Raw genomic sequence first — 17,246 nt, 5'->3', positions numbered from 1 at the left:
CATTGGCTGCCCCCACCCCCTCCGCCCCGCCCCTTTCCCCTCTCCCCTCCTCCCATTGGCTCCGCTCTCCTATGGGCCCCCGCCCCACCCGCCCTCCCCGCCCCCTTTCCCCTTCCTCTCCCCCTATTGGCTCCTCCTGCCCCTTAAGCCCCACCCCTTTCCCCGTTTCCCCCTCCTCCCATTGGCTCCTCCCTCCGTCCCTCTCCCCCCCCCCCCGCTCCCAACCTCCTCCCCGCGGTGCATTGTGGAGGAAGCGGCGGCGGCGCGCGGCCGCCAGCCAACATGGCGGCTCCGTGAGGCGCTTCCCCCCCTCCCCCTCTCCCCCCCTTCCTCCTCCTCCTCCTCCTCCTTCTCCCGCCGCCGCCGCCGCCTCCCAAAGGGGCCCCGAACCCCCTTCACACCCCCCCCTCCCTGAAGAGCCCCCCCTCTTTGTGCTCGCGCCGCTGCGGGGGGGGCCCCGCCCCTCCCCCCCCCCCCCCGCCTCACACAAGGGGCCTGGCCCCTCCCCCACCCCAACCTCCACCCCCCCCCGCCCCCTCCCCGGGGTCTGGGGGTCCCGGTGCCGCCGCCCCCATGGACAGGAACTACTCGGCCGCCGGGTTTGGGGACCCCCTGGGCGCGGGGCCCGGCTGGAGCTACGAGCGCTCGGCCAAGGCCAGTGAGGGGGGGGGGGATGGGGGGGGATTGGGGGGCAGGGGGGGGTAGGGGGGGGGGGAAGGGGGGGTGTGCGGGGGCTGGGCACCCCCGGGGCGTGGGTGCTGGGTCCTGGGGTGCTGGGGTATCAGGGTGCAGGATGATTGGGGTGATGGTGCTGAGCACCCCTGTGTGGTGGGTGTTGGGTGCTGGGGGCTCAGGGTGCTGGGGTCTGGGGTGCTGGGTCCTGAGGTGCTGGGATATTGGGGTGCTGGGGGTCAGGGTGCAGGGTTATTGGGGTGCTGGGTGCTGGGGTATTGGGGTGGTGGGGCTCAGGGTGCAGGGGTATTGGGGTGCTGGGTCCTGGGGTGCTGGGTTATCAGGGTGCAGGATGATTGGGGTGCTGGTGCTGAGCACCCCTGTGTGGTGGGTGTTGGGGTGCTGGGGGCTCAGGGTGCAGGGTTATTGGGGTGCTGGGGTATGGGGTGCAGGGGTATTGGGGTGCTGGGTCCTGTGGTGCTGGGGTATTGGGTGTTGGGATATTGGGGTCCTGGGTTATCAGGGTGCAGGATGATTGGGGTGCTGGGTGCTGAGTCCCCTGTGCGGTGGGTGCTGGGGTGCTGGGGTATTGGGCTGCTGGGTTATTGGGGTGCTGGGGTTCAGGGTGAAGGGTTATTAGGGTGCTGGGTCCTGGGGTGCAGGGTTATTGGGGTGTTGGGGGCTCAGGGTGCAGGGTTATTGGGATGTTGGGGTGCTGGCTCTGTGGTGCAGGGTATTGGGTGTTGGGATATTGGGGTGCCTGGGTTATCAGGGTTCAGGATGATTGGGGTGCTGGTGCTGAGCACTCCTGTGTGGTGGGTGTTGGGGTGCTGGGGGCTCAGGGTGCTGGGGGCTCAGGGTGCTGGGGTCCTGGGGTGCTGAGTCCTGAGGTGCAGGATTATTGGGATGCTGGGGGGTCAGGGTGCAGGGTTATTGGGGTGCTGGGTCCTGGGGTGCTGGGGGCTCAGGGTGCTGGGGGCTCAGGGTGCTGGGGTATTGGGGTGCTGGGGTCTCAGGGCACTGGGTTATTGGGGTGCTGAGCCCCCTCGGGACGTGGGTGCTGGGTCCTGGGGTGCTGGGTTATCAGGGTGCAGGATGATTGGGGTGCTGGTGCTGAGCCCCCCTGCGTGGTGGGTGTTGGGGTGCTGGGGGCTCAGGGTGCAGGGTTATTGGGGTGCTGGGTCCTGTGGTGCTGGGGTATTGGGTGTTGGGATATTGGGGTGCTGGGTTATCAGGGTGCAGGATGATTGGGGTGCTGGGTGCTGAGTCCCCCTGTGTGGTGGGTGTTGGGGTGCTGGGGTATTGGGCTGCTGGGGTCTCAGGGCACTGGGTTATTGGGGTGCTGAGCCCCCCCGGGGCGTGGGTGCTGGGTCCTGGGGTGCTGGGTTATCAGGGTGCAGGATGATTGGGGTGCTGGTGCTGAGCACCCTGTGTGGTGGGTGTTGGGGTGCTGGGGTCTCAGGGTGCAGGGGTATTGGGGTGTTGGGGTGCTGGGTCCTGAGATGCTGGGGTGTTGGGGTGCTGGGTCCTGGGGTGCTGGGTTATCAGGGTGCAGGATGATTGGGGTGCTGGTGCTGAGCCCCCCTGTGTGGTGGGTGCTGGGGTGCTGGGGGCTCAGGGTGCTGGGGTCCTGGGGTGCTGAGTCCTGAGGTGCAGGATTGTTGGGATGCTGGGCGGTCAGGGTGCAGGGTTATTGGGGCACTGGGTCCTGAGGTGCTGGGTCCTGGGGTGCTGGGGGCTCAGGGTGCTGGGTCCTGGGGTGTTGGGGTGCTGGGGTCTCAGGGCACTGGGTTATTGGGGTGCTGAGCCCCCCCGGGGTGTGGGTGCTGGGTCCTGGGGTGCTGGGTTATCAGGGTGCAGGATGATTGGGGTGCTGGTGCTGAGCACCCCTGTGTGGTGGGTGTTGGGGTGCTGGATTATTGGGGTGCTGGGGGCTCAGGGTGCAGGGGTATTGGGGTGCTGGGTCCTGGGGTGCTGGGGTTTTGGGGTGCAGGGTTATTGGGGTGCTGGGACCTGGGGTGCTGGGTCCTGGGGTGTTGGGGTGCTGGGGTCTCAGGGCACTGGGTTATTGGGGTGCTGAGCCCCCCTGGGGCGTGGGTCCTGGGGTGCTGGGTTATCAGGGTGCAGGATGATTGGAGTGCTGGTGCTGAGCCCCCCTGTGTGGTGGGTGTTGGGGTGCTGGGGTCTCAGGGTGCAGGGGTATTGGGGTGCTGGGGTCCTGAGATGCTGGGGTGCTGGGTCCTGGGGTGCTGGGGTATTGGGGTGCTGGGTCCTGAGGTGCAGGATTGTTGGCGTGCTGGGTACCTGGGGTGCAGGAGGATTGGGGTGCTGGGTGCTGAGCACCCCTGTGTGGTGGGTTATTGGGGTGCTGGGTTATTGGGGTACTGGGTTATTGGGGTGCTGAGCCCCCCCAGTGCGGTGGGTGTTGGGATGCTGGGTTATGGGGGTGCTGGGGTGCTGTGGTCTGAGGGTGCAGGATGATTGGGGTGCTGGGTTACTGGGGTGCTGAGCCTTGGCAGCAGCAGGTGTTGGGGTGCTGGGTCCTGGGGTACTTGGTTATTGGGGTGCTGAGCCCCCCAGTGTGGTGGGTTATGGGGGTGCTGGGTTATGGGGGTGCTGGGGTGCTGTGGTCTCAGGGTGCAGGATGATTGGGGTGCTGGTGCTGAGTCCCCCCGTGCTGCGGGTGTTGGGGTGCTGGGTTACTGGGATGTTGGGGTGCTGTGGTCTGAGGGTGCAGGATTATTGGGGTGCTGGGTTACTGGGGTGTTGGGGTGCTGTGGTCTCAGGGTGCTGGGTTATTGGGGTGCTGGGTCCTGGGGTGCTGGGTTATTGGCGTGCTGAGCCCCCCAGTGTGGTGGGTGCTGGGGTGCTGGGTTATGGGGTGCTGAGGTGGTGTGGTATTGGGGTGCTGGGTTACTGGGGTGCTGGGTTATGGGGTGTTGGGGTGCTGTGGTCTGGGGATGCTGGGTCCTGGGGTGCTGGGTTGCTGGGGTGCTGTGGTCTGAGGGTGCAGGATGATTGGGGTGCTGGGTTATTGGGGTGCTGGGGTGCTGTGGTCTCAGGCTGCTGGGTTACTGGGGTGCTGTGGTCTCAGGCTGCTGGGTTATTGGGGTGCTGAGTCCCCTGTGTGGTGGGTGTTGGGGTGCTGGGTTATGGGGGTGTTGGGGTGCTGGGTTATTGGGGTGCTGGGTGATTGGGGTGTTGGATTATGGGGGTGTTGGGGTGCTGTGGTCTCAGGCTGCTGGGTTACTGGGGTGCTGAGTCCCCTGTGTGGTGGGTTTTGGGGTGCTGGGCCCCAGGACACCCAGTGTGCGAGGGGGGTGTGAGGGGCGTGCAGGGGGTGGGGGGGTTGTGTGAGGGGTGTGCAAGGGGGGGTTTGGGGGTGCAGGGGGTGTAGGGGGGGGGTTGGGGGTGCCCGGTGTGTGAGGCTCCTGGTGTGTCACCCTGATGGGGTGTGAGGGGGGTTGGGGGGTCCTGGGGGGGGTCTTTGAGGGTCCCTCAAAGTGTCCCCCCCAGCCTGGTGTACAGGAGGTCGTGGGGGTGCAGGGGGGGTCTGGGGGTGTTTTGGGGGTACAGGGGGGTGTTTTGGGGGTGCCCTGTGTGTGATGCTCCCTGTCCCCCCCCAGCCTGGTGTACGGGGGGTCGCGGGGGTGCAGGGGGGGTCTGGGGGTGTTTTTGGAGTACAGGGGGGTGTTTTGGGGTACAGGGGGGTGTTTTGGGGGTACAGGGGGGTGTTCTGCTGTGTGTGATGCTCCCTGTTCCCCCCCAGCCTGGTGTACGGGGGGTCGCGGGGGTCGCACCCCGACCCCGACCTGCTGCACCGGCAGCCGTACGGAGCCCCCCACCCGCTGCAGGGCTACGCCACCAACCACCACCCCTCAGGTACCCCCCTCGGGCACCCCCGGCACCCAGTGTCACCCCTGTCACCCGGTGTCACCCCCTGTGTCACCCTGTGTCACCCGTGTCACCCGGTGTCACTCCCCAGGTCACCTGGTGTCACCCTGTGTCACACCCTGTGTCACCCTGTGTCACCCCTGGCACCCGGTGTCACCTCCCAGGTCACCCGGTGTCACCCCCTGTGTCACCCTGTGTCACCCTTGTCACCCGGTGTCACCCCCCAGGTCACCTGGTGTCACCCTGTGTCACCCCCTGTGTCACCCTGTGTCACCCCTGGCACCCGGTGTCACCTCCCAGGTCACCCGGTGTCACCCCCTGTGTCACCCTTGTCACCCGGTGTCACCCCCCAGGTCACCCCCTGTGTCACCCTGTGTCACCCCCTGTGTCACCCTGTGTCACCCTTGTCACCCGGTGTCACCCCCCAGGTCACCTGGTAGCACTCCCTGGAACCCCTGGCACCCCCTGTGTCACCCTGTGTCATCCCTCAGGTCGCCTGGTGTCACCCCCTGGCACCCCCTCTGTCACCCAGCATCTCCCCCCTGGTACCTGGTGTCACCTCCTGTGTCACCCTGTGTCACTCCCTAGGTTACTCTGAGTCACCCAGTATCACTCCACAGCACCCTGTTGCATCCTCTGTCACCCTGTGTCACCCCCTGTGTCACCCCCCAGGTCACTCTGGGTCACCCAGCATCACTCCACAGCACCCTATCACATCCCCTTTCACCCAGTGTCACCCCCCAGGTGTCACCCCCTGGCACCCCTGGCACCCCCTGTGTCACCCTGTGTCACCCCCCAGGTCACTCTGGGTCATCCAGCATCACTCTACAGCACCCTGTTGCATCCCCTGTCACCCTGTGTCACCCCCTGTGTTAACCTGTGTCACCCCTGTCACCTGGTGTCACGCCCCAGGTCACCCGGTGTCACCCCCTGGCACCCCCTGTTTCACCCAGCGTCACCCCCCTGGCACCTGGTGTCACCCCCCAGGTCACTCTGGGTCACCCAGCATCACTCCACAGCACCCTGTCACATCCCCTTTCACCCAGTGTCACCCCTCTGGCACCCAGTGTCACCCCCCAGGTCACCTGGTGGCACCCCCTGTGTCACCCCTTGTCACCCCCAGCACCCAGCATCACCCTGTGTCACCCCCTGTGTCACCGTGTGTCACCATGTCACCCCGTGTCACCCAGCATCACACCCTGCGCCGCCCCCTTGTCACTCTGTGCCACCTCCTGTCACCCAACATCCCCCCTGTGTAACCATCTCTGTCACCCTGTGTCACCCCCTGGCACCCAGCATCACCCTGCGTCACCCCATGTGACCCTGTGTCACCCAGCATCACCCTGTGTCACCCCCCTGTCACCGTGCGTTACCCTGGGTGTCACCCCTGTGTCACCCCCCAGGTCACTTGGTGTCACCCCTGTGTCACCCCCAGCACCCCCTGGCACCCAGCATCACCCTGTGTCACCCCATGTGACCCTGTGTCACTCCCCCAGGTCACCCCGTGTCACCCAGCATCACCCTGTGTCACCCCCCAGGACACCACCTGTCACCCCCCTGTGTCACCATGTCACCCCGTGTCACCCAGCATCACCCCCTGTGTCACCATGTCACCCCGTGTCACCCTGTGTCACCCCCTGTGTCACCCCCAACCCCCTGTCACCGTGACCCCCGGTCCCTTTGTCCCCACGTCACCCCCACTCTGTGTCACCCTGACCCCTTGGTCACCCCAATCACCTGTCGCCCCCACCCAGGGTCCCCCACATCACCCGCTGTGTCACCCAGCACCGCCCCACATCATCTCTGTGTCACCCTGTCACCCAAACCCCTGTCACCCCGTGTCACCCCCATTCCATATCTCTCTGTCACCCCCACCCCATGTCACCCCAACCCTCTGGCCACCCTGACCCTGTGTCACCTCGTGTCACCCCCACTTCACATCCCCCTGTCACCCTGACCCCTTGTCACCCCATCACCCTGTCACCCCCTGTCCCCGTGTCACCCTGACCCTGTGTCACCCCATCACCCCCACCCCATGTCCCTGTGACCCCCCCAACCCATGTCACCCCTTCACCCTGTCACCCCCTGTCCCCGTGTCACCCTGACCCCCTGTGTCACCATCACCCCAGGTCCCTTTGTCCCTGTGTCACCCCCACCCCGTGTCACCCCAACCCCCTGGTCACCCTGACCCTGTGTCACCCCATCACCCCCACCCCATGTCACTGTGACCCCCCCACCCCATGTCACCCCTTCACCCTGTCACCCCCTGTCCCCGTGTCACCCTGACCCCCCATGTCACCCCCACCCCAGGTCCCTTTGTCACCCTGACCCCCCATCGCCCCGTCACCCCCACCCTGTGTGTCCCCCCCTCCCCAGGTCCCCCTGTCCCTTGGGGTTGGGGGGGGTGCTCAGGGTGCCCCCCCACCATATCCCCAATCCCGGGGTCCCCCCCCCCAGGTCCCCAATCCCGGGGGGGTCCCCAATCCCCAGTGACCCCCCCAACCCCCCTGTCCCCCCCATGTCCCCAATCCCAGGGGTCCCCCCTCCGGGTCCCCAATCCCAGGGGGGTCCCCAATCCCCAGTGACCCCCCACCCCCCTGTCCCCCCCATGTCCCCAATCCCAGGGGTCCTGTCCCTGGGTCCCCAATCCCAGGGGGGTCCCCAATCCCCAGTGACACCCCCCTGTCCCCCCCAGGTCCCCAATCCCGGGGGGGTTCCCAGCCACTGTGTTCCCTGCCCTGTCCCCCCCATGTCCCCAATCCCAGGGGTCCCCCCCCCCCGGGTCCCCAATCCCAGGAGGGGTCCCCAATCCCCAGTGACCCCCCCAACCCCCCTGTCCCCCCCGGGTCCCCAATCCCAGGGGGGGTCCCCAATCCCCAGTGACCCCCCCCAACCCCCCTGTCCCCCCCAGGTCCCCAATCCCAGGGTGGGTCCCAGCCACCGTGTTCCCTGCCCTGTCCCCCCATGTCCCCAATCCCAGGGGTCCCCCCCCAGGTCCCCAATCCCAGGGGGGGTCCTCAATCCCCAGTGACCCCCCCAAGCCCCCTGTGCCCCCCAGGTCCCCAATCCCAGGGTGGTTCCCAGCCACTGTGTTCCCTGCCCTGTCCCCCCATGTCCCCAGTCCCAGGGGTCCCCCCCCCCCCAGGTCCCCAATCCCGGGGGGGTCCCCAATCCCCAGTGACCCCCCCAACCCCCCTGACCCCCCCAGGTCCCCAATCCCAGGGTGGGTCCCAGCCACCGTGTTCCCTGCCCTGTCCCCCCATGTCCCCAATCCCAGGGGTCCCCCCCCCCCCGGGTCCCCAATCCCAGGGGGGGTCCCCAATCCCCAGTGACCCCCCCTGTCCCCCCAGGGCTGTCGGGGCTGTTCGAGACGGGGCTGCACCACGCGGGGGGCGGCGGCCCCGACGCCTCCGTCATGAACCTGATCTCGGCGCTGGAGTCGCGGGCGCCTCAGCCCGGCCCCTCCGCCTCCTCCCTCCTCTCCCAGTTCCGGACCCCCTCCTGGCAAACTGGTGCGACTGGGAAGGGGACAGTGGGGTTGGGGGAGGGGCTGAACTTGTCCAGAGGGGGTTTAATCTCGTTCTGGGGGGTTAATCCCATTCTGAAGGGGTTTAATCCTGCCCTGGGGGTGTTTAGTTCCATCTTGGTGGGTCTAATCTGGGTCTAATCTCATCCTGGGGGGTCTAATCCCATCCTGGGAGTTCTAACCCTGCTTCAGGATGCCCTAATCCGGGTCTAACCCAGGTCTAATCTGGGTCTAACCACCCCCAGGGGTTCTAACCCCGCCCCGGGATGCCCTAATCCAGGTCTATTCAGGGTCTAACCTGGGTCTAACACCCCCACGGGTTCTAATCACGCCCTGGGATGCCCTAATCTGGGTCTAACCCGGGTCTAACCCAGGTCTAATCTGGGTCTAACCCTCCCAGGGGTTCTAACCCCGCCTTGGGATGCCCTAATGTGCATCTAATCCGGGTCTAACCCGGGTCTAATCTGGGTCTGACACCTCCAGAGGCTCTAACCCTGCCCCGGGATGCCCTAATCCGGATCTAACCTGGGTCTAACACCCCCAGGGGTTCTAATCACGCCCTGGGAAGCCCAAATCTGAGTCTAACCTGGGTCTAACCCAGGTCTAATCTGGGTCTAACCCTCCCAGGGGTTCTAACCCCGCCCCGGGATGCCCTAATCCGGGTCTAACCCAGGTCTAATCTGGGTCTAATCTGGGTCTAACACCCCCAGGGGTTCTAACACCACCCCGGGATGCCCTAATCTGGGTCTAATCTGGGTCTAACACCCTCAGGGGTTCTAACCCCACCCTGGGATGCCCTAATCCGGGTCTAATCCAGGTCTAATCCGGGTTTAATCCGGGTCTAACCCCCCCCCAGGGGTTCTAATCCCCCCCCAGGATACCCTAATCCGGGTGTAACCCCCTCTCTCTCCCTCCCCAGCCATGCACACCCCCGCCCCAGCCGAGCTGTTCATCTCGGGGGCTCTGCCGGGTTCCGGAACGTTCCCTTCCTCCTCGGCCCTCTCGGCCTATCAGCACCACCCGGCCTCGTTCAGTGGGCGCAGCTTCCCGGTCAGCTCCTCCCTCAGCCTCCCCGACGCCGCCGCCTTCAGCCCCCCCGGCTCCAACGGGCTCTTATCCCCCCACGACCCCTTAATCCACATCAAACCCCCTCCCCAACCCCCTCCCCCACCCCCGCACCCCCCTGTACCCCCCCCACCTCCTCCCCCTCCTCCTCCCCCCCCTTCTTTAGGCTTCGGGTCCCCTCAGAGCTCCCCGTACCGCCCGGCTCCCAGTTCTTCCCAGTTTAACCTGTTGGCTTCCCCAGAACAGCCCTCCCAGCTCTATAACCCCTCGGTCTTCGGCTCCCCCAACCTTCCGGAACGTTCCGTGCCCCGGCAGGACTCTGTGATCAAACACTACCAACGGGCACAGCCCCCCCCCGCGCCCCCGCCCCCCCCCGGGACCCCCCACGGGCTCCAGCACTACCTGAGCTGCGCTGGGACCTACCAGCAGCTTCCTCCCCCCCCTCCTCCTCCTCCTCCTCCTCCTCCTCCTCCTCACCGCTCTTCCTCCTCCTTGTCCTGCAGCCCCTTGTCCCCCTCCCCATCCGAGGGGGGGCCGCAAGCTCCACCCCCCACCCCTAAATCGGCTGCCCCCCCCCGCCCGGACCCCACCCCGGGGTATCGCCCCATCATCCAATCCCCAGTTTACTCCTCTTCACCTTCGTCTTCCCAGCAACAAGCTCCCACTGGGAATACTGGGAGCGGGACTGGGAAGTCGAAGAGTTATTCGGCGGGGGGGGGGCGCCCCCAGCCCCCCCCACCCCGTTCTACCCCCACCCCCAAATGCCAAAGCACCTACACCCCCAGCACCCCTAAAGCCAGCTCGGTGATTTCGGGGCAACCCCCCAATTTATTACCCATGGGACCCCCCACCCCGGGGGGGGGGTACGGGAACAACCCCCCCCCCCAAGCCCAAGCGCCCCCCCCTCAAACACAACCCCCCCCTCAAGCCCCTCAGGCAGCCGGGGGGGGGTTTAACCCCTCTCAAGGGGGTGCTGGGGGTGCTGGAGGTGCTGGAGGGGGTGGTGGAAACGGGGGGGCTGATTTAGGGGGTAAAGCCCCCCCCTACCCACCCCCCCCACCCCAAAACGGGGGGCAGGGGGGGCTCCAGCCCTGCGGGGGGGGGGCTTATTCCCCCGACCAGCTCCAAGCGCTGCCCTACGGGGTGGAGCCCGGGGGGGGGGCTGGAGGGGGAGGGGGTGGGGGAGCAGGATACGGCCCCCCACCCCCAAGCTACGGAAGCGGGGGGGCCCCAGCGCCCCCCCCTTTGTCCTACGGGGGTTTGGGGGGGTCCAGCCCCTCCCCCATCATCCGCCCCCTCCAATCCCCCCCCACCCCCCGCACCTCCCCGGCTCAATCCCAAAAGTATTTAGGGGCCGTTTTATCCCCTTCCTTCCTCACCCCTAATTATGGGGGGGGGGCGACAGGCGGGGGAGGGGCCGGGGGTGCCGGGGGGGGCGGTCCGGGGGGGTTAGACCGCCCCCCCGTTTTTGGGAAGGGGTCTAAAGGGGGAGACCCCGACCTCTTGGCACCCGACCGGAGCGAGGACGAAGACTTCCTCATCCAACACCTCCTGCAAGCCCCCAGCCCCCCCCAGCCCCCCCCAAGGGAAGGGGGTTTAGGGGGTTGCGACGATGGGGGACCCCCGAAAAATTTAGGGGGGGGTGGGTACGGGAATTTAGGGAAGGGGGGGGAGGAAAGGTACCACCTGCAGAGCGTGATCAGACCCAACTCCAACCTGGAGGCGGCACCCGCCGCCCTGGAGCTGAAGAAGCCTGAGAGGGGAGGGGGGCAGGAGGAGGAGGAGGAGGGGGAGGAGGAGGAGGAGGTGGGGGGGGGGCTACAGGCTCCGGGGGGGGTCCCCAAATCGGAGGAGGAGGCTCTGGAAATGGGGGGGGGGGCTGAAAGCTTAACCCCTTCCTCGGTGGTGCACTACGGGCACCACCCACCCCCCCCAGTTCGGCCCCTGCGGCTCAGAGCGGGAAGGATTTGGGGAGGGGGGGTGGGGGAGGTGGGGGAGGGGTGGTTGGGGGTGGGGGGGGGGCACCCTTATTTAGGGAAGCCCCCCGATCATGGGCGTTTAGAGCCCCCCCCACTTTAGATGCTCACGGGCTCCTCTTAGAGCCGCCCCGATTTAAGCGGCGTTCCCAGTATTCCCAGTATGCCCAGTAGCGGGGCTGGAGGAGGTGCTGGAGGCGGGGGGGGGGCTTCTCCCCTCCTCTCCTCCGTCCTCACCCACACCCAGCTCCACCCCCGCCCCAAAACCCGAGCGGCCCCCCCCTCTTCCCTCGAGGTCCACCTCTTGGACCACCCCCGCCTCCCCCCCGCCGCCCCCCCCGCCCCCTCCCCCCGCCCCCCCAGCAGCCCCCTCCCCACAACTGCTCCTGGAAACCCACCACCACCTCCACCCAGCCCACGTCGTGCCCCCCCCGAATCCCACCCCCACGGGCCCCCCGCAACCCCCCCCACCTCTGCCTCCCCCTCCCCCCGAATCCCTGGAGGTGCTGCCCCCCCCCCAAGAGATCCAGGACTTCCTCGACCCCCTGGACCCTCATTGTGCCGGAGGAGGAGGAGGAGGAGGAGGAGCGGGAGGAGCGGGAGCGGGAGGACCGCCGGGACCCCCACCCCCCCACCACCTCCTGGGCCCGGAGAACGGGGGCGCGGGGGGGGTGCCCCCCCCGCCGATGGACTCCAAGGAGCAGTACGGGGGGGCCGGGGGGGGGTCCCCCAGCTCCAAGAGCCGCTTCGTGCCCCTCACCTCCATCTGCTTCCCCGACGCGCTGCTGCACGACGAGGACCGGGCCTTCTTCCCGGGGATGGAGGACATGTTCGGCCCCACCCCCGAGGACTTCCCCAAGGGCGGCGAGGAGGAGGAGGAGGACGAAGACCCCCGCCCGGACCCTTTGAAAGGCCCCCCCCCTCCTCCTCCTCCTCACCACCACCACCACCATCACCACCCTCCTCCTCCTCCTCATCATCACCACCACCACCACCACCCTCATTACGACTTGGGGCAGAGTTACCCCACGTTCTGCCCACCCCAACCCACCTCGGGAGAAGCTTCTGGAACACCTTCCTCCTCCTCTTCCTCCTTGGGGTTGGACCCCCCTAAACTCCCCTCCACGGTCAACGCCGAACCGCTGGGGCTGCTGACGGGCGGCGGGGGAGGCGGAGGGGGCGCGGGGGGCAGCGATGGTACCAAACCCATCCCCCTCCCCACCATCCCCACCCCTCCCACCGCCCCCACCCCCCTCTTCTGCTCCTCCAAACCCAAGAAGCTCCTCAAAACCTCCTCCTTCCACCTCCTCCGCAAACGGGACCCCTTCCCCCCCCCGAAAAAGACCTACGCCCAGGAGTACGAGTTCCAGGACGATGAGGACAAGGTGGACGTCCCCGCCGACATCCGCCTCAACAGCCGCCGCCTCCCCGACCTGCTCCCCGACCTCATCTCCAGCTGCCGGGCCCGACCGGCCCCCCTCAACCCCATGGGGGACGTGGATTTCTGTCCCCAACCCCCCCCCGGGGCCGCCCCCGGCTTCTGGGCCGAAGAAAAGGGGGCGCAAACCCACCAAGCCCAAGAGGGAAGGACCCCCCCGGCCCAGGGGCAGACCCAGGATCAGACCCCTGGTGGAACCGCCGGGTTTCGGGGGGCCCGAGGGAGCCAAGAAGCCCCGAGGAAGAGGAAGGGGGAGGGGGAAGAAAGGGGCGGAGGATGGAGGGGACGGCAACGGGCTGGAGACGCTCAAGCCCCTCAAGGTGAGGAGGTTTTGGGGGGAGAGGGGGGGTTGGAGGGGGGTCTGGTGGCTTTGGAAGGTGATAAGGGGGCAGGTGACGATGGTCTGGAGGGTCTCAGGACCCTCAGGGTGAAGGTTTTGGGGGGCTGAGGGGAGTTGGAGGGGCTTGGGGGTCTTGGGATCCAGGGGGTTGGGGGGGCTGAGGGGGTCTGGTGGCCCCCAACAGCCTTTGGAAGGTGCCAAGGGTGGAGGTGACGATGGTCTGGAGGGTCTCAGGACCCTTGAGATGAGGATTTGGGGGGCTGGGGGGGTCTTGGGGGTCTTGGGATCCAGGAGTTTGGGGGATGAGGGGGTCTGGTGGCACCTGACGGGCTTTGAAAGGTGCCAAGGGTGGAGGTGACGATGGTCTGGAGGGTCTCAGAATCCTCAGGGTGAAGGTTTTGGGGGACTGGGGGGGTCTTGAGGTGCTGAGGGAGTCTTGGGGGTCTTGGGATCCAAGAGTTTGGGGGGATTGAGGGAGTCTGGTGGCCCCCAACAGCCTTTGGAAGGTGCCAAGGGTGGAGGTGACGATGGTCTGGAGGGTCTCAGGACCCTTGAGATGAGGATTTGGGGGATTGAGGGGGTCTTGGGGGTCTTGGGATCCAGGAGTTTGGGGGGATGAGGGGGTCTGGTGGCACCCGACAGGCTTTGGAAGGTGACAAGGGGGAGGTGACGATGGTCTGGAGGGTCTAGAGACCCTCAGGGTGAAGGTTTTGGGGGGCTGGGGGGAGTTTGAGGGTCTTGGGGGTGTTGGATCCAGGGGTTTGGGGGGGTTGAGGGGGTCTGGTGGCACCCGGTGGGCTTTGGAAGGTGCCAAGGGTGGAGGTGACGATGGTCTGGAGGGTCTCAGGACCCTCAGGGTGAAGGTTTTGGGGGGCTGGGGGGGTCTTGGGATCCAGGAGTTTGGGGGGATGAGGGGGTCTGGTGGCACCCGGTGGGCTTTGGAAGGTGCTAAGGGTGGAGGTGATGATGGTCTGGAGGGTCTCAGGACCCTTGAGATGAGGATTTGGGGGGCTGGGGGGGGGTCTTGGGGGTCTTGGGATCCAGGGGTTTGGGGGGATGAGGGGGTCTGGTGGCACCTGACGGGCTTTGGAAGGTGCCAAGGGTGGAGGTGACGATGGTCTGGAGGGTCTCAGAATCCTCAGGGTGAAGGTTTTGGGGGGCTCGGGGGAGTTGGAGGGTCTTGGGGGTCTTGGATCCAGGAGTTTGGGGGAGTTGAGGGGGTCTGGTGGCACCCGATGGGCTTTGGAAGGTGACAAGGGTGGAGGTGACGATGGCCTGGAGGGTCTCAGGACACTCAGGGTGAAGGTTTTGGGGGGCTGGGGGGAGTTGGAGGGGCTTGGGGGTCTTGGGATCCAGGAGTTTGGGGGGTCTTGGGGTCCCCTCTGGGTCTGGTGTCCCTCAACAGGTTTGGGAACACTCCAAGGGTGGAGGTGACGATGGCCTGGAGGGTCTCAGGACCCTTGAGATGAGGATTTGGGGGGGTTGGGGGGTCTTGAGGTGCTGAGGGAGTCTTGAGGGTCTTGGATCCAGGAGTTTGGGGGGGTTGAGGGGGTCTGGTGGCACCCGGTGGGCTTTGGAAGGTGCCAAGGGTGGAGGTGACGATGGTCTGGAGGGTCTAGAGACCCTCAGGGTGAAGGTTTTGGGGGGCTGGGGGGAGTTGGAGGGGCTTGAGGGGCTTGGGATCCAGGAGTTTGGGGGTCTTGGGGTCCCCTCTGGGTCTGGTGGCTCTTGGTGGCCTTCAGGACACCCCAAGGGTGGGGGTGACGATGGTCTGGGGGGTCTTGAGACCCTCAAGATGAGGATTTGGGGGGGCTGGGGGGTCTTGGGATGCAGAACTTGAGGGGGTTTGGGGGGGTCTTGGGGTTTGGGGGGGTCCTGGGAGTCTTGAGACCACCCCAGGGGTGGAGATGCCAACAGCCTGGAGGGTCTCAGGACCCTTGAGATGGGGATTTTGGGGGGTCTGGGGGGGGATCTTGAGTTTCTCTGTGGGGGTCTCACTGTTTCTCCCCCTCTTCTTCCTCCCCTGACCCCCCCCCCCACCCCCTGAACCCCCCCCACCCCTGGTTTCCCCAACTCCCTTGTTCTCCCCCAACCCCGGATCCCTGGACCCCCCCCCCAATCCCTGAACCCCCTGATTTCCCCCCCCAACCCCCATGTCCTCCCAATCCCTGAACCCCCTGATTTCCCCCCCAACCCCCATGTCCTCCCAATCCCTGAATCCCCCCCCCCCAACCCTGGATCCCTGGACCCCCCCCCCAATCTCTGGGACCCCCCCCAATCCCTGAACCCCCTGAATCCCCCCTCCCCAACCCTGGATCCCTGGACCCCCCCCCAATCTCTGGGACCCCCCCCAATCCCTGAACCCCCTGAATCCCCCCTCCCCAACCCTGGATCCCTGGACCCTCCCCCAATCCCTGAACCCCCTGATTCTCCCCCCAACCCCCATATCCTCCCAATCCCTGAATCCCCCCCAACCCCGGATCCCTGGACCCCCCCCCAATCCCTGAACCCCCTGATTTCCCCCCCCCAACCCCCATATCCTCCCAATCCCTGAACCCCCCCAATCCCTGAACCCCCTGATTCCCCCCCCAACCCCCATATCCTCCCAATCCCTGAATCCACCCCCCCCAACCCTGGATCCCTGGACCCCCCCCAATCCCTGAACCCCCTGATTCCCCCCCCAACCCCCATATCCTCCCAATCCCTGAATCCCCCCCCCCTCCAATCCCTGAACCCCCCCAATCCCTGAACCCCCTGATTCCCCCCCCCAACCCCCATATCCTCCCAATCCCTGAACCCCCCCAATCCCTGAACCCCCTGATTCCCCCCCCCAACCCCCATGTCCTCCCAATCCCTGAACCCCCTGATTCCCCCCCCAACCCCCATGTCCTCCCAATCCCTGAACCCCCTGATTCCCCCCCCCCAACCCTGGATCCCTGGACCCCCCCAATCCCTGAACCCCCTGATTCCCCCCCCCAACCCCCATATCCTCCCAATCCCTGAACCCCCCCAATCCCTAAACCCCCTGATTCCCCCCCCCAACCCCCATGTCCTCCCAATCCCTGAACACCCTGATTCCCCCCCCAACCCCCATGTCCTCCCAATCCCTGAACCCCCTGATTCCCCCCCCCAACCCCGGATCCCTGGACCCCCCCCCAATCTCTGGGACCCCCCCCAATCCCTGAACCCCCTGATTCCCCCCCCAACCCCCATATCCTCCCAATCCCTGAACCCCCCCAATCCCTGAACCCCCTGATCCTCCCCCCCAACCCCCATATCCTCCCAATCCCTGCATCCCCCCCCCTTCCCCTCCACTCCCTGGACCCCTTGGGACCCCTCCCCAATCCCCCCCCCCCCCAGAAGCTGCGTGAGGACGACCCCCCCGAGGTGAAGTCGGGCTTCATGGCCTCGTTCCTCGACTTCCTCAAATCCGGGAAGCGCCAGCCCCCCCCTCCCCAACCCCCCCCAGCCCCCTTGCACCCCCCTCCCCAACCAGCCTCCCCTTCCAAACCCCGCCCCCCGCCCCCTCCTCCTCCTCCTCCTCCCCCTCCTCCCCCTCCACCCCCTGCCCATTTCGGCCTGGGGGGGGGGCTGGAGGGGGGGGACGGGGAGGGGCTGGTCATGGCCTGTCCCAGCCCCTGCAAGCGGCTGGACGAGGAGCTGAAGAGGAACCTGGAGACCCTCCCGTCCTTCTCCTCGGACGAGGAGGACTCGGTCAGCAAGAACCAGGATCTGCAGAAGAGCATCAGCTCCGCCATCTCCGCCCTCTACGACCCCGCCGACCGCAAGGACCACGACGGCACCCACGGTGGGTGATGGGAGAACCCCCCCGGGGGGACCTGAGCACCCCCAGGGAGCCCTGAACCCCCCCAGGGAACCCTGACCCCCATGGTGGGTGATGGGGAGAACCCCCCCCGGGGGGACCTGAGCACCCCCAGGGGGCCCTGACCCCCCCCCAGGGCACCCTGACCCCAGCCTGGGCATCCTGACCCCATCCTGGGCATCCTGACCCCATCCTGGGCATCCTGACCCCCACGGTGGGTGATGGGGAGACCACCCCCCAGGACAGCCAGGGCACCCTGACCCCCCCCAGGGGGCCCTGAGCACCCCCAGGGCACCCTGACCCCCCCTCAGGGAACCCTGACCCCCCCCAGGGCACCCTGACCCCCCCCAGGGCACCCTGACCCCATCCTGGGCACGCTGACCCCCCACAGGGAACCCTGACCCCCCCCCAGGCACCCTGACCTCATCCTGGGCACCCTTACCCCACAGTGGGTGGCGGGGAGACCCCCCCCGGGGGGCCCTGAGCACCCCCAGGGAATCCTGACCCCCCCC

At 66.8% G+C, this 17,246-nt stretch overlaps 1 protein-coding gene across 1 annotated transcript; it reads left to right on the top strand.

Moving 5' to 3' along the window:
• Window positions 1-282: 282 nt before the first annotated feature.
• Window positions 283-16,719, top strand: LOC311204393 (proline-rich protein 12-like; the record flags this gene model as incomplete). The annotated part of the gene is given in 8 exon segments (XM_084280823.1): window positions 283-293; window positions 4,442-4,554; window positions 7,917-8,078; window positions 9,012-9,961; window positions 10,634-10,799; window positions 11,275-12,640; window positions 12,642-12,891; window positions 16,272-16,719. Coding segments are annotated over 8 exon segments (3,466 nt in total), but the record flags the coding sequence as incomplete, so codon positions are not given.
• Between the last annotated feature and the right edge of the window lie 527 nt (window positions 16,720-17,246).

The sequence above is a fragment of the Gallinula chloropus genome (assembly GCF_964237585.1).
Source record: "Gallinula chloropus genome assembly, contig: HAP1_SCAFFOLD_685, whole genome shotgun sequence".
NCBI lineage: Eukaryota > Metazoa > Chordata > Aves > Gruiformes > Rallidae > Gallinula > Gallinula chloropus.
The sequence above is the reverse complement of the archived record's forward strand: the minus strand, read 5'-3'. Positions and strand labels throughout refer to the sequence as shown.